The sequence below is a fragment of the Poromitra crassiceps genome, assembly GCF_964638095.1.
Source record: "Poromitra crassiceps genome assembly, chromosome: 2".
Classification (NCBI taxonomy): Eukaryota; Metazoa; Chordata; class Actinopteri; order Beryciformes; family Melamphaidae; genus Poromitra; species Poromitra crassiceps.
Window position 1 is genome coordinate 85,588,237 of NC_139624.1, and position 20,353 is coordinate 85,608,589.

Consider the following 20,353-nt stretch of genomic DNA (forward strand, 5'->3'; position numbering starts at 1 on the left):
CTTCTTACAGATTTATTACATGCATTACATGGTAAAAACAAATGCACTTAAGATTATGATACAGTATGTTTGGCAATAAAAATATAGGTTTTGGTATGTTTCCCATTTGGCTTCATGTACATTCAGTCATAGTATTTATTTATCCTTGCTTTAACCAGGTGAGTCCCATTGAGATCGAAACCTCTTTCTCAAGGGCAAGTCATGATAGCAAATTATTACTTAATTGTACTTCAACTAGCACAATTATGTGACACTATCATGTTTTTTTTTCAAATCCTGTAAAATTATATTCATAAGATATACATAATCCTTGTTTGAGGAATACTACCTGGTAAACTTTTTATATTTATAATGACATACCTTCTTTTACCGTTATTATGCACACTTGATTTGGAGAGGAATCGGCTCTCAGAAATCACATTCATTCTGAACCTCACAGACATTGCAGTAGAAATGCCTGAGGTCTGACAGCCCTCATCAGCATACCAGCAAGATCTTATCCAGTGGTTGCCCTGTGTGACATACTAGATGATCCTTTATCTCACAGTGGGAAAAGTTAATCCTCCGTTCTTAATATTACAACCACTTCAGGTGAACACAAAAAAGCTTTTCAATCAATCAATTTTATATTTATAAAGTGCCAAATCATAACAAGAATTGGGCGTCCGGGTAGTGTAGCGGTAGATTCCCTGCCTACCAAAATAATAATTAAAATAAATCATACAAGAATTATCTCAAGGCGCTTTACAAATAGAGCAGGTAGAAGACCAGGCTCTTTATTTTAGACCCAACCATTGAAACAATTCTCACAAGCACTGGCGATTTTACTGTGAGGTCATGTGGCAATTGAAGCAATTTCCCAACAAGAGCAGCACTTGGCGATGGCGATGAGGAAAAAAGACCCCTTTAACGGGGAAGAAAACCTTGAGCAGACCTGGCTCTTGGGATAATCTTTTCCAAATCTTAATACAACTAAGGAGTGTGTGCACTCAAGCAACCTAGGTGCTTTAGTTTTTCATTGTCAGGAATGAATAGCCGTTTGTTTTACCCAGATTTCGCTGGTTACTATAAAAGTGGAAAAACTGAATTTATGAGTTTCATTTCAGACCTCAAAAAGTAGAAAAGTTTAAACGGTGCATAGTTATTCACTGGCTATTGGAAGGTAATGAATGTGTCCACTGTCATTGCTCTTATGTTTTATTCATTGGTATTTGCTCTTGGCTGGAGTGATCCCATGACAGGAAATGCATACCACAGTACAGATCCACCAGCACCCTCAACCTGAGTTCCAGACCCTTAAAAGGGTTGTTTTGACTTAAGTTCACATTTTCTTACACTGATAACATAATTAACATGATGATTATCTAAATACTATAGAAATGATCAATAAATACTTTGGCAAATACATACATTTCACAGATTAGCCTAATACTGCACGCTTGCTTCATAATCCTTATGGCAGTTACAGTACATTTGACCAAACTCCCCCAAAAAAGTTGTCAAACAGACCCTTAGTGTTCTGTGGCGATTTAATGGATGGACAGAATCACCTAGGGGTGTGTGGGAGGGGGGCGGGTCCTCTCACGCTAAATGTGTCCCCACTGGAGGAGTGGCGGGAGGGGGCGTTCCCACACACCAGCGATGGTTCCGCCTCCTTAATCTCCATGGCACGCTTGTAAAGCTCCGCTGCCTTCTCAAAGTCACCCTCTTCATAGCTATAAAAAGGATGGAGAAAAATTATTATTCTACGTAAGAAAACTGATATCAAAACAAAGCATTTTCCCTGATTGATTTGCCTAAATAATTCAATATTTTTTTATTGTCACCCCGTTGTACAAGTACCCACCATGCACATGTGAATTTCTTATGCTTTATTTGTCAAACGTGGGTCACTCCACGGTGAGTCACCTCCACCTACCTAAGCACAGCCAGGTTCTTTAGAGTCTCTCCAACTCGTGGATGTGAGCGCCCCAGACTGTCCTCATACACTTTCAGTGCTCGTTCATAGAGAGGCAAGGCATCAGTGTGCTTCTTCTGCCAACGACACAAAGACATGCGCTCTGACATACAGCTATGCATGTACATAATACACATGTGGAAACAGTCATAGAGAGTGTCAGAGAGTAAGTGTGTTGACCAATCTCACCAGTTGGCAGTAGATAACGGCCAGGTTGACCAGTGCTGTGGCCACACTGGGGTGTTTGGGTCCAAAACTCTTCTCCCTGATCTCCAGAGACAGCTCATACAGCGGCACGGCCTTCTCCAGCTTCCCCTGCACAACACACACATTTAAATCTAGCTGTCCAGTGGAGAGAATATTCAAGTTTAGTTAGCAACAGTCTCGAGGCGAGTCTCACCCTGCGTTTATAGAGCATGGCCAGGTGTTTGAGTGTGTACGCCAGCGAGGGATGGTCTGGGGACAAGGCTTTCTTGCGGATGTCCAGCGCCCTCTCATACATGTCCTCAGCCGTCTCGTAGTCCCTCCTCTCGGTGTGCAGCGCTGCCAGGTTGTTGAGGGACTGAGCGCAGTCCGGATGATCTGGACCCAGGACGCGCTGACGCATCTCCAGGGAGCGCGTTAAGAACACCTTGGCTGCCCTGAAGAGAGCAGAGAGGGGGGCGTTAGATATACACGTGGACAGATCAAGGTGGAAAGTTAGTGGACTGGCAACTCTCCATGCCAGTCACTCTGACTCATGTCACTAGTCCACATGAAACTCTACATCTCTGGAGAGGAGGAGGAGGAGGAGGAGGAGGAGGAGGAGGAGAAGGAGGAGGAGAAGAAGAAGAAGAAGAAGAAGAAGAAGAAGAAGAAGAAGAAGAAGAAGAAGAAGAAGAAGAAGAAGAAAGCAATAACAACCAATTTACAAAGTGCTGTAAAACAAAAACAACAAAACAAACAGGTGCAGATAGAGAATCTGTAGAGCAAGATTATTTCTAGATTATATCAGGTATTTCTATGCATGGACCCAAATAACTATATGTATAAAATAAAGATGGGAGACTGAACTAGAACAGGAAATACCATTAGATATCTGAGAGAAAGCATACTCAGGCACACCTAGTCACATGCTCAAATATTTGGAGGGAATTCAGGTGGAAGACTATAACTAGGTTCTTCAGAACACCACATATAACAGGTAAAATAAATCCTTCCACATCTAGCAACTGCTGGAGAAACGGGGGCACAGGTGGGCAATTACACACACTTTGTGATGTCATCAGTGATGCAAAGTTGAGCAATTGTGCACTGCACATGCCAAAGAGCACAGATGATGCCACAGGCACTGATGATACCTTATGCTAATGAAGTCATAGAGACTGATGATGTCATCAATATGTGACATCACTGATGACATCACTGCTCCCTAATTTAGTAGTCACCTGTAGGTCAGGTGACTACTGATGATGTCATAGACATTGTGACATCATTGTGAGTGATGTGACATCATTGTGTTGTCATCACTGAAATGTCATCATTGATGTGCTTTTTGGTTACACTCAAGCAATCGTGACATGACTGATGATGTCATAGATATTGCGACTTTTTGATTGTTTTTCAGTGATGTAGTTTTAGGTTACACTCGAACAATTTTGACATCACTGATGCTGTCATAGACGTTGTGACATGTCTATGACCCTTCAGATCAGATCTCTGCGATTTAACAACTCACGGGAATTTGGCCCAATCACAGATATGACCGATATTCAAGCCCCCTCTGGGGCTATAGGCTTAAACCCCTGGTATTCCAAAGAGCACAGATGCTCTTACTTATTTGTTTTCATTATTGCTTAATTTGTTTTATTGTCTATGTAGCTGTTTGAAATGCTGTAATAAAAAATAAGTAAAAACAAACAAACATATTAACAAATGTAAATTAATTTGTGTGTATGTGTGTGTGTGTGTGTGTGTGTGTGTGTGTGTGTGTGTGTGTGCGCGTGTGTGTGTGTGTGTGTGTGTGTGTGCGCGCGTGCAAGCGTGTGTGTGTGTGTGTGTGAGGCCTTACTCCAGGTTGTTCTGGAGGTAGTAGAGGACACCCAGCTCATTGAGGGTCTTGGCACAGTCAGCCGAGTCTTTTCCCAGAGTCAGCTCTTCCAGCTGTAAGGCTCTGCGCCTCAGCAGAGTGAAGCCATACTGGAAGGAGGAAGACACAGAATGCATTACTGAAGAAGTGAGAGTGACTGAGTGACTGAGTGAGTGAGTGACTGAGTGAGTGAGTGAGTGAGTGAGTGAGTGAGTGAGTGACTAACACATGCTCACCATATGACCTTTCTGTCGAGCGGTCTTCTGACGGATCCTCACTGACCTTTTCCTAAGTCGCTCTGCTTGTTCATACCTGATGGCAAAAGCAAAAGTTGCACGCCATTTAATGTGGAAGTAGCCTATGTATTTCACAGTAATGTTTAGTTATTTTTGTACTTAACACCAAGTAAACACCAATGGGGTCCCCTTTACTTGTTTTGTTTCTGGTAGAGCATGGCGAGGGACTCCAGCTCTCGTGCCACGCTGGCATGCTCAGCACCGTAGGCGTTCTCGCTGATCTCCAGCGCCTGCTTGTACAGCTGCTCAGCGTTGCCGTACTTCCTCCACTGAACGTAGACCGCCGCCAGCTGGTGCAGCGACCGAGCCACGCTGGGGTGGTCGGGGTCGAGGGCCGTCTCCCTGATCTCAAGGGACCTCTGTAAAGGGGCCACTGCCTAAACAGAACAAGTGATTTGCAACATGTGCACTTTACTTACAGCAGGAAAGGAAGGACATAAGGAGAGACACAATATAAGAGCAAATGGAAAAACCGCAAATAAATTGCCAAATGACAAGGTTTGTATGGTTGACAATAAACAAGGACTCAATGAATCCATGTTCCTCTACCTGGCTGGGGAGGCCCAGGTCTTTGAGGAAACGCCCCAAGGTCTCGTACAGGTTGGCCAGTCGGGTCATGCCGTCTTCATTCTCGCAGCTCTTCTCATAGTGCTTCAGCGAGTCAAAGTACTCGGTGGCCATGGAGCTTTTGTCCTTGCCCACATACTGCCAATAGGCTAGCAGCTCAGAGAAATGACCCCTGGGGAAGAGAATGACACACATAGTCAACAAGTCAATACCTAAACCATGCATGTGTCTATAGGTCAATACCTAAACCATGCATGTGTCTATAGGTCAATACCTAAACCATGCATGTGTCTATAGGTCAATACCTAAACCATGCATGCGTACCTCTTGTAGAGGTTCTGGGACACAAACAGGTTGAGGAGGCTGAGCTGCAGCTTGGTTCTGTCCTCCTGCTGTTGGAGCAGCCAGGGCAACTCGTCTGCTACACGCCATGTCACACGGTCCTGGCTGCGCACGCACGCACGCACGCACGCACACGCACACACACACACACACACACACACACACACACACACACACACACACACACACACACACGTTATGTAGAATTTTAATAATTACAAACGTGATTGACGTTATGGCTGTTTGAGATATGCAATGTATTAGCTTCTTAAAATCCTCAGCATACAGTTGAGCATAGATAGCATACATAACTGATGAGTGATTTTTTTAAGGCAAAACGATCAATGACTACCTCTGGAAATACACACACACACACACACACACACACACACACACACACACACACACACACACACACACACACACACACACACACACACACAAGTTGTATTGACATAAGAGTGTGAATGAGGAGAGGACAGCCATACTGTCCTATACCTGAGTTGCTGGTTGAAGTAATGGATCAGCTTCTCTCTGTAAGTAGCAGAGCTGCTTCCTCCGCTCAGAAACTCCAGCCTTACAGCCTCCCAAGCCTGACAGACAGACATACAGACAGGAAATACTCAAACCACAGTACCTCCCAAGTTTCCGTTTTGTGTCCACATTGTTGTTTTCATGCATTTTATCTCCAGTTAAAGTCAAGTTTGTGTTAAGCCGTGATTCAATGACTTTGCTGCTATATCATAAAGCTCTCTTGGCCAAAAACAGCCTGGAGTACCTGCAGGTGTTGGAAGCGAATGAGTCCACAGCCGAGAGTTACAATGCATAGTCTGTTGAGACAGTAGAGCAGAGAGGACAGGACAGGCAGCTCCAGCTCTGGGAAAAGGTCAAGGACTTCTGTCTCACTCACTCCATTATGACTGGCACATACCAGGCACAGTATCTGAGGAGGGACAAAAAGATGAGCCAGTGGATATTCCTCTGCTACGTTCAGATGTTCAGAGGTACACATGACATGAAGATGACATTACCAGCTAGATGAATCAAAGTAAAGCCTTTAATAACATTTGACAAAATATTAAAGCAGGTAGGCAGCACACACTCTCCAATAAAACCAATAATGATGATGCATTTAAATTCACTTACAATATTCACTGTTATTTTGTTCAGACAGTCACCTCTCTCATGATGTGTCGCTCCCTGTCTGTGCTGAGGGAGTTGAGCGTCATCTTGAGTCCCAGGCGGTAGAGTGACATGGTGTCCTGACACAGTAGACACTGCTCCAGGCTCCTCTCCACTGACCAACACCATCTACTGCTGGCCAATAACACAACGTGCTACACCATCAAATCAACAGAACATAGCAATGACATACAGAGCCACACGCTTCCACATGCATCTAGACCAGAAGGTGGAGAGTAGCTTCGTGGTTACAGAGACCAGGCTACCCAGGTTTAAACCCCCTTCCGCAATCATCCGGCAGGGACAAAAGAGAATTTGCCTATAGAGATCAATAAAGGAGGACTTGACTGGCTAACCTGGTGATCATCCTTGCCAGTAGTGTGACATACAAAGCGTTGCAAGTAGATGCAGCGCGACAGTGCCTCTCCAGCTTCTTCTCCTAGAACAAAGGTATAACATTAAACACATTTCTGATGATACGTCCTAAGACTTTATATTTCTTGACTGGATTTCAACATTTTGGTCAACATTTGCTTCAGTAAAATGTATGATGGTAGTTAAAGGTTAGTCATCAGAATATAACAAATATCACATATTATGTGGAATGATAATGGGTTTAGAGAGATGTAGATCAGGACATAATTCTTTATTTTTGTTCTTTTTCAGACTGCAATTGGTCATAGTTACATGGTATGTGACTATGTGCCTTAGACCAGAGGTCTCCCCAGGGCGGCTCCAAGCACTTTATTTGGTGTAGACCAGTGGTAGCCAACCAGTCGCCCGCGGGGTGGCGCTGTGGCGCCCGCAAGCCACGTTCAGAAAAATGTAAAAAAAAAAAAAAAAAAAAAAATTTTTTTTTTTTTTTTTTTAAACAAACAAGACAAAACAGACAAACAGGCTCAGCCACAGGGGAAAGAAGGAAAAAACAAAAAAACGAAACAAAAAAATATAATCAGAAAAATTAATTTTTTATTTGTTTTTCTCCTCCCTTCCCACAATAACACACAAATGTAGAAAATAATTTGTTTAACAATGCATACGTTTTAAAAACGTTTATTGTCTGTGTATAATTTATTGTCTGTGTATAATTAATTATTGATTAACTATTTTGATCCGCCTGGGCTGGGGTCAAAGTTTAGTTTTACGTTACGTCACTACGTCATTCACTCTGCGACAGTGCGACTGCCAGCTGCCAATGATTATATCAGTCGGCTAAGCTAAATGATGGAACGCAAGAACAATGGCAGAAAAGTGAAAGAAAAAACATTACCAATTTCAAGAGGAGTGGGAGGAAGAGTTCTTCTTCACAACAGTGAAAGAAAAGAGTGTATGTCTCGATTAAATGCATAATACTCATTATTTAAAGGTAAATCGAGCAAATTTCAACAGGTAGCCCCCGACATGACTCTCTACCCTTCAGGTAGCCCTCGACCTCAAAAAGGTTGGTGACCCCTGGTGTAGACTGAAGTATGTCAAACAGCAATATCAGGCTATCTTGTGTCTATGGGATCAAATAACATAATCATGATCCCATAGGCATCCAGGCCCCTTATTCCAAGCTGTGTCTGCGGCGAGGCTCACATTCTCAGACTTTGAAAACCCCCTGCTTTAGACCACTGAGCCACTAGGAAAGCAGATTCTTTTCAGAGCTGTGTAAGGACCCTGCTCTGAGCTCTATGTAGTTTTTAGAGGGGGGGGGGGGGGGGGGGGGGGCACACTGACCTGGTCCTTGGTGAGTTTGAGCTCCATGTCTAGGCACTCTGCATTAACCACACTCTTCACCTCTCTGGCACTCAGTGGGTCTAGGTGGAGGGTGGGCCACAACCTGAACACACACAGTCATTACATTACACACAGCAAGCCTACAGGAGCATACTTGAGACAGTCCAACACTACATTGTTAAGAACTACATAGCAATTGGACTGATGTACATAACACCATAGCGTGATTGAGGTATTTTTTGAATAGCGTGTCCTACCTCCAAGCCTGAGGACATGTCTCTACATTGACAGACACCACCACTCTCACATTGACGGGCAGAGGGTCGATCAGCCACTTCATGTGCCTTTCTGCTTGCTGGAAAAAAAGGAGACAAAGGCAGAGTTTGAGACAAATTGACTGAGACAAAGCGTGACTAATACGTTCTCAAGCAGACGGGACTCTACCTGTATCTGGTCGATGGAGTCAATGATGATGATGATGTTTCCTTGGTGGCGTGCCGACAGTCTTTCAAGCCAGCGGGGGAACTCCTCCAAAATCTTACTGGGCTCCATGGACAGACCAGAGATGGACCAGAAGTGCTGCAGCAGCTACAAGAAGATAACAGGCAGACATCACATTCACACATTCAATCAGTTAGAAATGTTTGAAAAATGGTGGGAAGGAGCCTGTGGGAGAGGAGGAGCCTGTGGAGAGGAGGAGCCTGTGGGAGAGACTCCTTACTTTGACTGTGAGGCGTTTGATGATGAGAACTGGCTCTGAGCTGGTGGACAGAGGCCGGCCCACAAAATGATAAAGGAACAAGGTGTTGGGGGAGTGCTTCTGCTGCAGCTCGATCCTGAAGGGGATTACACAGCGGTTAGCAAAATAACAGCTGTAAAAGTATGAAATCACTTGCTACTGTCACTCCTGCCCCGGATAGACCAGAACTCTGCGCCGCGTCTTCAAGCGTCCAGCGCCAAGGCTGCGACCCTTTTTAGTGGAAACCCACTAGTGTTCATTTCATCGATGAAAACTATGACGAAAAATGTTAGTCGACTACCTTTTACCCCAAGACTAAGACAAGACTAAAATGTTCAGACTTTTAGTTTCATTGACTAAGACGAGACTAAAATACTCAAACTTTTAGTCGACTAAAACTTGACTAAACAAAAAGAGGATGGGGTTGACTAAATATGATAAAAACTAACAAGGACATTTGACACAGGACTAAGACCACGACAAAATTAAAAAATAGATGACAAAAATTAACACTAATTATAGACTGTTTCCCCCCTCAATGCAGCAGTTCAGGTGTGCAGCATCATAGATGTAGCTGACATGTAGCTGTCTTAAAAACATTTACAGTAGTTACAACAGAACCCACCCAGTCTTAGCTAAGGGTCTTATCTATGTGTGTATGAGGCATTGTGTTCCCAAAATGTACAGCTACTTGCTTGTCTACATTATATCTAGAGAAGTCTGAGTGCTTTCCGCACAGCCAAGCTCCCTCCATTCTCCCCTCAGCTGCAGGTTAGGTGCAGGCCTTAAAAAAAAAAACACCCGCACATCACTATGGGATGTTTGCTTCAGTTTGACCCTCCTTAGAATAAAGGCATCTTCCGTTTTTTTCTCCATAAGATGGAACACATGACAAACTTCTCCCGTGTGTCTGTAACTTGTGTAATAGGCCCGTCTGGCAAGAGCAGCTTCTCCACAGTTATCACAGACTGCAGCTGTGTACTCAACTAACAATGTACAGCTACTTGCTTGTCTACATTATATCTAGAGAAGTCTGAGTGCTTTCCGCACAGCCAGGCTCACCTCCATTCTCCCCTCAGCTGCGGGCTGAGCAGGGACTGTAAATACGGTCCACTTGTCATTGCTACCGCCGCACGCCGGCACTGGCCCGGGTGGGCAGAGTCACCATTAGCTACTGTCCCTGGGAAAGAGTTGCCAACACTGCTTCGAATTACAATTACTAGTGCAAGCGCATCAGCAGATTCAACAGTTTTCATTAACTAAAACTAGACAAAATGTGAACAGTTTTCGTTGACTAAAACTAGACTAAAATACTTGTGGTTTTATTTGACTAAGCTGAGACTAAAATGCTCAAACTTTTAGTCGACTAAAACTTGACTAAATAAAAACAGGATGAGGTTGACTAAATATGATACAGACTAACAAGGACATTTAACATGGGACTAAGACTAAGACAAAAATAGCCAACAAAATTAACACTAAAACCCACCATAGTAAAAGATGGTACAAGAAGCCGAAACCACTTCAAACAAACTATTTAAAACGGTTAAATTTGATATAGATATGCCGAAGAGTTGCTGTTTTGTTATAGTTTCACTAACAATAAAAAAAGAATGGGTCTGCGATAGATAGATTTTAATAGAGTAGGGCTGACCCCGTCAATGTGGACGATGCATGTACTGTAACCTGGTGGAAACTGGATACAGCGTTCATATAAGGCAAGTACCTCGTGTCGATGTATCTTGCGCATTCTATGGCCCGGCCGAGTTGAAATATTGTCATGTCATGGTGTCTTTGGGTCATTTATAAATTAAATTAATTCTGTTATTTTTCTATAGATGTTTTGGGTACTGCTATTTTACATTGAAGTCAACGCGAGTGGCTTGTGTTGTCACCTAAAAAGGGGCGCAGCCTTCATGTTTTGCAAATTACCCGGATGTGCTGCTGGTCTGGTCTATGTGCTTCAGAAGAAGAAGCGAGAAGCGCTTCTGTTTGGTAACAGAAGAAGTGAAAAACACAGGAGAAGAACATGCACATCTGGGGCAGGTCAGAGTTGACTCAGTCTGTTATGTACAGTAGCTTAGCAGCCTGCCTAGCCTATAGATATGATCTGATTTCAAGATTATGGACGATTCAATTAAATTGCCGCTCGTATGGAATGAGGCCATATATCGATTACAAACAGCAGTGGGAGATAAAGCGGGGGGTGTTATCTGTGACGGACACTCGGACAGCAAACACACTGCTGTGCTGTCGGCAGCACGGAGGTTTGTTACATAGCTAATTCATGTTCTCATAATTATATAACAACCATAATGAACCGCAGTGTGACAGAAAAGATGTTGTTTACAGAGTGCATTATGCATGCCCCGTTTTCACCCGTTATAGCCTGTTCCAGGACTCTACTCGGTGAGTCTAGGTGAGTAAAACATCATATTTTAAGCTGGAAATAAGGTCCGGGGTGTAAAAAACCGCAATTCTCCTGTAACCCCGCCCAGCCACAGGCACATGCAGTGGGCATATCAATTCTCTCTCTCTCTCTCTGTTTCATTCTCCCTGCATTTTCCACATGGGTGCTCAGCTCTTCAGGATCGGCGCCTATGGTGAGAAGAATCTGCATGTGAGGGGATACAACTGAATGAATCAACTCTCACCATTTGGAGAGCAGCAGTGACTTCCCTGAGCCTGGACCACCAGACACCAGCAGTGGAGGGGTGGGAGGGGGAGCGGCTATCATGTCATTCAGACGATCTATATACTGAGGACAGAAAGAGGGCACAAGCCACACACATCCAGAGAAACAAATTAACAAATGAATAGATTGAGAGACAGGCTTAAGGAGCTGGGAAGAGGAGGACATCTGCCTACCTTCTGGAAGCCCAGCTGTGAGGTGGTGCTGCAGGCCTGCTGGTACGCCTCCATCTGCTCCTGCTCATCGTGCAGGTCCCACAGCACATCGCCCGAGTCCTCCTCGCGTCCATCCTCCATCCCGGAGTCCTTAGAGTCGACATCTGCTCCCTCAAGACCCAGCAACTCCTAGATGGTGAAGGACGTGCCTAAATAAATCACTGTACAGACAACACAGCTCTGTTCTGTGCGTTGGTGAACAGACTGAAGAAATGACCTGTACCTGTTTGATGACTTTCTCTAGCTGAGCGTAAATCATGGCTGCTCCATCCTCTGGAGAACCACTATGATCCACCACCTGGGCCCATGCACAACATATGTCAGCACATGCACTAGGTGGCATCTAGCAATCAAAGAGAACATTGAACTGGAAGATAAGCAGCACTACACTTGAGCTAACACAATAAAGACTAGCTGATATCTTTAAGAGGGAACACAACAAAGTGTACTACATGATTTGTGAAAGAACTCCCCCTAACTGCCATTAGATTTTGACTTTGTACGTAGACACGCACCTTGATTTTAGCAGCCTTGTCAGCAGCATTGACCCTCTCCAGCAGCTGCCTGGTTGGCCCAGTCAAAGTCTGGTCTTCCCCGGTCCTGAGGTAGAGCACCAGCGGACGGCCGTCTGGGTTTTTCACAAAGACCTCCTCGCAATCCTCCACCACAGAGCTACACACATGCATTACACACAAATACCAGAACAATAGTTTTCCATTCTTTTGTAGATATATGAATACCTGACAGAATTAATGTACAGCCTTCAAAGGAGATGCCAAGATCTCATTTTGTTTCACTATAGAGGTATAGTGAACGTAGTAAGGTACAAGATACAAGATATTTATTGTCACTTCGTTGTACAAGTAGTACGCACATGTGAAATTCTTATGCTGGGGGCTCCGTTACAAGAAATAGTGCACTATGTAAATAAAAGTTGGTAGGTACAAAGTCACAACAGTTATACTTTTGATAAGGCAATAAGGCAAACACACATCGCCTGACCTAGTGACAGTGGATTTGAGAAGAAGCACACACACAGAGCTCCTTTCAATCTCCTGCCTGCGCTCCAGGGCGTAGGAGCCAGCGTTGTCCTCTGGGAAGCTAACATTCAGGTAGAAATGGCCTAAACCCTCACACAGCCTCCGCAGCATGGGAGAGTGCTTCTGTAATAGAGACAGAGACAAACAGGACTGTTCCACATGATCCCCTGTAAACAGAATATGCTGACTAGAACTGCCCCTGTAACCAACCTTGACGAAGATGTCCACCTCTGCCTTGGTCTCCTGGGTAAAGATGAGATAGCATCGCACTGTGTTACTCCACAAGGCCTGAGACACATGAGGGGAGACTTGTAGAAGACTGGCCACTGCAACATCCCAGTCATCTGAAATAGACAGGCACACATGGACACATAAGTGAATCACCCACACAATGCCATGGAATTCCCCTCCAAGTAGAACTGATGAAGCTTCTCAGCTGAGTGGTGAAACATCTTCAACTCTTCATTTTAAATCCAGTGGCTTCGCTACAACCCACTTTCAGCTCCCTCCTTCATGTAGACTTGATGTGAAAGGTTTTCTCACCTCTGCTCACATTAGCAAATGGGCCCTCCACATCTATTAGACTGTGGGCAAACTCTGGTCCTCTGAAGGTCTGTTGCAATTGCATCATGCTGCCCATAGAGGGCTCACTCCCCAGCACACCACCAGTCCAGTAGTCACACTGGGTCCCTGCAGCTACAGACAAACAGCGAACAATACAAGGTTACCTCTCACAAAATTAGTGCCCAGGTAATATGTATTTCATGAAGTAAAACAAAATAAACAGAAGAGAGGGGGGAAAGAAATGGCCATACATAAGCCTATCTGTAATGGGAACAGTGTGACCAGTGTTACCGGTGACAGTAGTTCTGTTGTCATCTGAGTCAGAGTCATCTGGGTCATAGACGTGGATGCCTTGAGCCTGCAGCTGTTGCAGTTTGGCCTCCAGGTCCCTCTTGGCCCGCAGGAGATCCTGAATCTCCTTCTCCTTCGTCTCCCGGAAGATCTGGTGATCATGTATCGGGATTGGTTAGGGCTACATTGGTGACTAGTGGAGAGTGGAGTGTGACTGGCACAAGCCCTGTGACAGATGTGGTGTGATTTACCTTGAATTGTCGTTTTACTTTGTCTCTGTCATGTTCAAAGGTGGAAGCCCTCTCCATAGCTTGGTACTTTGCCTCCAGAGCACTCTCTTTCTCTCTGAGGATCTTCTGGTAGGTCTTCTGCAGAGCCTGTTGACATGGAGAATCATGACCACCAATGCTGTACCCCAGTTCCGAAACTGTGTGCCGAGGCACACTGGTGTGCTGTGAAGCAAGTCCAGGTGTGCCTTGGGACTTTATGACAACCATACATTATTATTGCAAATATTATAGCCTACAACAAAAAGTTATGAGTGAATTCTTAATTCACTACTAGTTCTGATGCCCATTGGAGCATGCAACCACTGTCTGTGACTGCATGCTGTGAACCAAGTGAAAAGGGAGACAAACAAAGGCCGGGATTGCATGTGTGTGTGTGTGTGCCACCTGCTGGATGCTGTGGGTAGTGCTATCGCTGATTGCTGATACCCATTGGAGCATGCACTCAGTGTGTGTGTGTGTGTGTGTGTGTGTGTGTGTGTGTGTGTGTGTGTGTGTGTGTGTGTGTGTGTGTGTGTGTGTGTGTGTGTCACCTGCTGGCTGCTGTGGCAGTGCTGGCTGTGTATGTGTGTGTCACCTGCTGGCTGCTGTCGGTAGTGCTATGACTAATTGGCTGTTTTGGGTTATTTTGCCATAATGAACTAATTAAAAAAATTGGCTCTGTCACTGTCTTTTTGGGACCTCTGCCAGTACCCGTTCCAAATATAAGAGCGAGAGAGACAGACACCCAGACAGACAGACAGACACAGACAGACAGACACACACACACAGACACACAGACAGACAGACAGACAGACAGACAGACAGACAGACAGACAGACAGACCCCATGAACATATACACCTGCCAACCTGCGGGGCTCTAACATACGTACCAACAACCATAATTTTAATCACAGTCAGATAATGACTTTTTCAATGTAATTAGTATTATTTATGTTCACGAGATAAATAGGCTAATCGAAATACAGTATGTTTTTCAGTTTTCCAAAAGAACAAAGCAAGCACCAAATTATCTTGTTGAGAATGACAGTATGGCCCAAGTGGAATGGATGCTGAGGATGCCCCAAACACATCTAGGCTGCCTTGCTCGTGCTCGTGTCATAAGAGAAAGATAGTGTGTGTGTGAGAGAGAGAAAGAGGGAGAGAGAAAGAGAGAGAGAGAGAGGGGGGGGGGTGCATGTGCACGCACGCCAGTGTGTGTGCTAAAGTGTATTCTCCAAAGTGCTTGTATACAAGTTCTGCATCTCTGCTTGCTTGCTTGATGAGCATAGGAAAAAGACCCCCTGCGGTTTCCTTCATTTTCACTTTGGTCAGACAGGTGTGTCATGTGTGTGTGTGTGTGTGTGTGTGATAAATGTGTTCTGTTGAGGTTGTGTGTGTGTGTTTGTGGTCTGTGTGCAGCAGCAGCAGCAACACAGAGCACCGAGGCATCAGAAGCCTGTCACTAAATGAGCTCCACAGAGCATCAAATACATTATACAAAGGATGGCCTTCAAAAGAAAGAATAGAGTTCACTTTCCTCCTTGTTCTCTTGGCTATAGTAATCTCCAAGGAATCAGGGGGAAGGCCAATCACTGAGCCAGCCTTTTGTATGTGTATCTGTGTCTGTGTGTCTTTTGTGTATATAAGCGTGCGTAGGTGTCAAAAATATGTGTGGGGTAAATAAGTGTAAATGATGGTGTGGGTGGGGACATTATAGTGCCTATAGCGACCATATTTTACTGTATACTTGTGGATGTACAACTTAACAGGGTCAAATCACGTTTTCTTTTTCGGTCAGTTCTTGTAGTATTGACAATACAGTCAAATATGGTCGTTATAGGCACTATAATGTCCCCACCCACACCATCATTTACACTTATTTACCCCACACATATTTTTGACACCTACGCACGCTTATATACACACATACCTCAAATCCATCACAGACCCACTCCTGGACCCCCTACAGTTTGCCTACAGAGCCAACAGGTCTGTAGACGATGCAATAAACATGGCCCTCCACCACATCCTCACACCCCTGGACAATGCAGGAACCTATGCCAGGATCCTGGGCTGTAGACGATGCATCCCCAAGTGCCGTTTGACACGATCATCCCAGCCCTGCTACAGGAGAAACTCTCCCAGCTGGGCGTGCCCGACCCCATCTGCAGATGGACCACAGACTTCCTGACTGACAGGAAGCAGCACGTGAGGCTGGGTAAGCACATAACTGACTTTCGGTCCATCAGCACCAGTGCTGCCCAGGGCGGTGTCCTCTCTCCCTACTTCTTCGGTCTGTACACCAACAGCTGCACCTCCAGTCACCAGTCCGTCAAGCTCCTGAAGTTCGCGGACGATACCACCCTCATAGGGCTCATCACAGACGGAGATGAGTCGGAATACAGACAGGAAGTTGACCATCTGGTGACTTGGTGCAGTCAAAACAACCTGGTGTTAAATGCTCAAAAAACAATGGAGATGATTGTGGATTACATGAGGAACAAAGCCCCACCTTCCTCCATCACCCTGGGTGACTCCCCAGTCAACACTGTGGAGTCCTTCCGCTTCCTGGGGACCATCATCAGCCAGGACCTAAAATGGGAGCTGAACATCAGAGCTCTCACCAAGAAGGCACAGCAGAGGATGTACTTTGTACGGCAGCTGAAGAAATTCAAAGTGCCAAAGGCCACGATGGTGCACTTCTACACCTCCATCGTTGAGTCCATCCTCACCTCCTCCATCACCGGCTGGTATGCTGCTGCCACTCTCAAAGACATTAACAGACTTCAGCGCATCATCCGCTGTACTGAGAAGATAATCGGATACAAAATGCCATCCCTCCAGGACCTGCATGCAGCCAGGACACTGAAGCGGTCTCGCAAGATCATGGCCGACCCCTCCCACCCCGGCCACAAACTCTTTAAGACACTCCCCCACGGCAAGAGACTGAGGTCTGCCAAGACCAGAACCACCCGCCACAAGACCAGCTTCTTCCCAACCGCCATCAGCCTCACCAACAAGGCCCGGAAACCCCTTCCACCAAGGACCTCACCAACAACCCCCCCCCCCCCACACACACACACACACACACAAACTCACTACCTCCACCTAAACTCGGCTGAACCCCCCCCGCCCATAAAACTGTAACTCATATCTAATTGAATGCCTGTTTAACTAGGACTGTAAATTCATGTCAATTCCCTGCACATGTAATGCCTATTTAACTTAGCCTGTAAATTTCATGTACATTCAATGTAAACTCTTATTTAACTCCGACTGTAAATTCATGTAAATCCACTGCCTATTTAACGTCTATTTAACTCAGTCTGTAAATCTCATGTAAATTCATATTTATTATCCACAGAACACTTCACCACTCATGTACATATTGTATATACTTACTCGATTTGATTTGATTGCACTTGCAACTTTGTGATTGTCTTTAGTTACCTTCCTACTTCTTATCTCTGTATATTGATGTGACCGCTACGCTGCATACAGACACTAAGACAAATTCCTTGTATGTAACTTGCATACTGTGGCAATAAAAGTGATTCTGATTCTGATCCTGCAATAACACCGGCCACGGCACATCGCGCTGCAGCTGTTTCGAGGGACTATGGGAGGAACAACTTTTTCTGACAACAACCCATTTAAAGAAAAAAATGTGTGGTGGGGCAGATAAATTGATGATGTGATCATGTTCTTTTCAGGCTCAGAAAAAGAGCTTCTAGACTTCTAAGCTCATGTCAAACAGTTTAAATGAGAATCTGTTGAGGTTGGAAATATGATCAACAAGTCATTAACTTTCTGGACCTATGGATCTCCAAGGATGACCAAGGATACTTGCACACTCCATCTTTAGAAAATCAACGGACCGAAACACCACTGCATGCGGACAGCTTTCACCCCCCTGTTCCATTACCTAATTTGAAATGTTGTGACCTGTCTGGTTTAAATGGGTGTGTAGCTGCTTTCATGTAATTTTACAAAGTGTCAAATTAATTTTTGAAATAATTTTGTTGATAAATATTTCAGGAGTAATAATTGAGAAATTGTATTTGACATTAGTAAATAAAAAAAAGTTCACTGAGTGAAGAGTGATAAAACGTGTTATAGAGGCTGTTTTGTACAGATATACATGTATACAGGTGTGCCTTGAGATGAACCACTGTGTACCCAAAGCCTATGCTATGATAAAAATGGCTTGTCATGATCTAGTCCAGCATGCTCTTCCCTCCACAGCAACTAGTTTGTCCTTTTTTACCTGCAGTTCAGCTCTCAGTCTCTTGTTCTCCTCATCCAGCTTTGCCTCCTTCTTCTGCATGGATGATATCTCATTATTCTTGCTCACACGGAAGATTTCATACTCTTTCCGGAGCCTTTCATACTCTGCAGCATACTCCAGATCCACAGAACCTGTGGATTTGAAACTGGCCCCAATCACCCGAGGTCCTCGGCGAAAGGAGCTCCGTAGGAGTCGGGCTTTTGGCTTGACCTCCACCGGGATCTCACAGGCCTCCCCACCTTCACCTCCATACGCATCCTCAATCACCTCTCCTGGGCTGACCAGGGAGGATGCGGTGCCCATGCTGGCTCCAGCAGCCTGCTTTAAAGCGATTCAGCCTCCTCGGATGCCCATAGCTGCTCCTGAAGAGAGACCGGACCAACAAGTTAACGATGACAAATAGCATTGGGTTATGTAAGATGACATAGTGTTAGAAACATCTGTGCTCCAACTTCTCATTTTCATGCGGTCTACATTACATGCAACAGCTGATACAAGCATGAGTTACTTCCACAAATCCACAATAGCGCTTCCAGCTATAAAAAGGTTATGCATTGCTAGTAAGTTGTGCCTTTATTCTCACCTCAGGATTCTCGCCAATAATACCGTTACAAACATTGATGCTGGGCTAGCTAACGTACAGTACTAGGGATAACGTTAGCTGGCTAACGCTCGGCGCTCCTAAAAGACTACAAGAATAACACAATGGCGACGTTATCAAAATATTTTTTTAATGTGACAGATTGGCGATAAACAACTCTACGCCTTCGTCAAACACGGAAAGCTATCTTAAATCAACAGGAATGCACTTACGATCCGCTCCCTTCGCAGCTTCTTCCTGGCTGCCTTGGTAACAAGTCGACCTTACGGATGCTCGCACAGGTCAAAATAGTCGAAAATCCACCTAAATCATCCGGATCACGTTTTGAATTTGATGTGTTTTCCCCATCCATGTAAATTCCTCTCTGTCCCGCTCTGCCCTCCCTCACTTTGTTGGGTAAAGAAGGTGGATTTGAACTTCTGAGTGGAGGCTGTCACATTTTGACTTTAGGCATACAACAATAACTACAGTATAGTATAGTATATGATAGCCATCATATCCTTCAACGTGTCACACTCACAGACATGCCTGTAGGCCAGTGGTTCCCAACCTTTTCCAACTCAGGGCCCACTAATGCGTTCTCAGAGCACTTTTTTATTGAAAATTGAACATAAAGGACTGAACTGAATACAGGAGAAACATGTTGGAAGCTCCACAGTCACTAACACAGCACCTGTAACATGTTGCAACACCTTCAGTATTACAGTTTTCAAGGAGCTGTCCACACACACACACACATACACACACACACGCACACACAGACACACACACACACACACACACACACACACACACACACACACACACACACACACACACACACACACACACACACACCAATCATTCAAGGAGCTGTCCATCAGCACCACACAGATGTCAGAAATGACAAGCAAGGGGCTGTCTGTAACAGGCTAATTAACAAATGATGAATAAATAACGGTATCCTTCAACAATGGAAAAATGCATTCTCATAACAATTTGACATCCAATATCAGATCCAAACAAAATCCAAATATCAGAAGAAAGCCCATTAAATCGATAGGGTTACAAATAAACACAAACCCAATATAAAGATGATGTAAAGATGAAACTTCAATTCAAGCAAAAGCAATAACATCAAAGAAACAAAAATCATACTTTTTCAAGTATGATTTTTCAAAATCTTTCAAAAAAATTTTTTTTTTTTTTTTTTTTTTTTTTTTCAAAAATCATACTTTTTTGGAAATGATTTGGCGGCCCACTTGCAATACCTTCGCGGCCCACCAGGGGGCCGCGGACCACAGGTTGGGAATCACTGCTGTAGGCTGTAACGTCACTGATAGTACAGAGGTCACGAGGCTGAGTTTACCCAGGCTAGTATAGTATAGTATAGTGTGCAAGATGCCTAGTAGTATAAATGCCCTCAGCAAAAAAATAAATTAATACATTGTTGTCCTTATTGTTGTTTATTTATGTATAGCCCTTACCACAAGCATGTCTCAAGGGCTTTACATAGCATCATACAGTACTTGTCATATAC

The 20,353-nt window shown here is 44.5% G+C and overlaps 1 protein-coding gene across 3 annotated transcripts; it reads right to left on the reverse strand.

Annotated features, from left to right (window-relative positions):
- Positions 1 to 3: 3 nt before the first annotated feature.
- Positions 4 to 18,545, reverse strand: nphp3 (nephronophthisis 3; the record flags this gene model as incomplete). 3 transcript variants are annotated; one of them, XM_083632174.1, is made up of 27 exons in its annotated part: positions 4 to 1,715; positions 1,919 to 2,034; positions 2,147 to 2,272; positions 2,358 to 2,598; positions 4,008 to 4,135; positions 4,262 to 4,337; positions 4,457 to 4,698; positions 4,871 to 5,060; positions 5,213 to 5,335; positions 5,729 to 5,823; positions 6,009 to 6,173; positions 6,409 to 6,544; positions 6,769 to 6,851; positions 8,135 to 8,237; positions 8,392 to 8,489; positions 8,579 to 8,722; positions 8,856 to 8,970; positions 11,528 to 11,631; positions 11,742 to 11,909; positions 12,004 to 12,078; positions 12,296 to 12,452; positions 12,783 to 12,943; positions 13,031 to 13,164; positions 13,364 to 13,516; positions 13,676 to 13,826; positions 13,927 to 14,052; positions 18,213 to 18,536. In XM_083632174.1, the coding sequence occupies 27 exons, from the start codon at positions 18,534 to 18,536 to the stop codon at positions 1,547 to 1,549; spliced, it is 3,903 nt and encodes a 1,300-aa protein (XP_083488300.1). In that variant the 3' UTR covers positions 4 to 1,546. The 3 variants fall into 3 exon arrangements, with proteins under 3 accessions (XP_083488300.1, XP_083488299.1, XP_083488301.1); XM_083632173.1 differs by having other exon boundaries at positions 6,409 to 6,547; XM_083632175.1 differs by having other exon boundaries at positions 6,409 to 6,547; positions 12,783 to 13,164; positions 18,213 to 18,545.
- Positions 18,546 to 20,353: the final 1,808 nt, after the last annotated feature.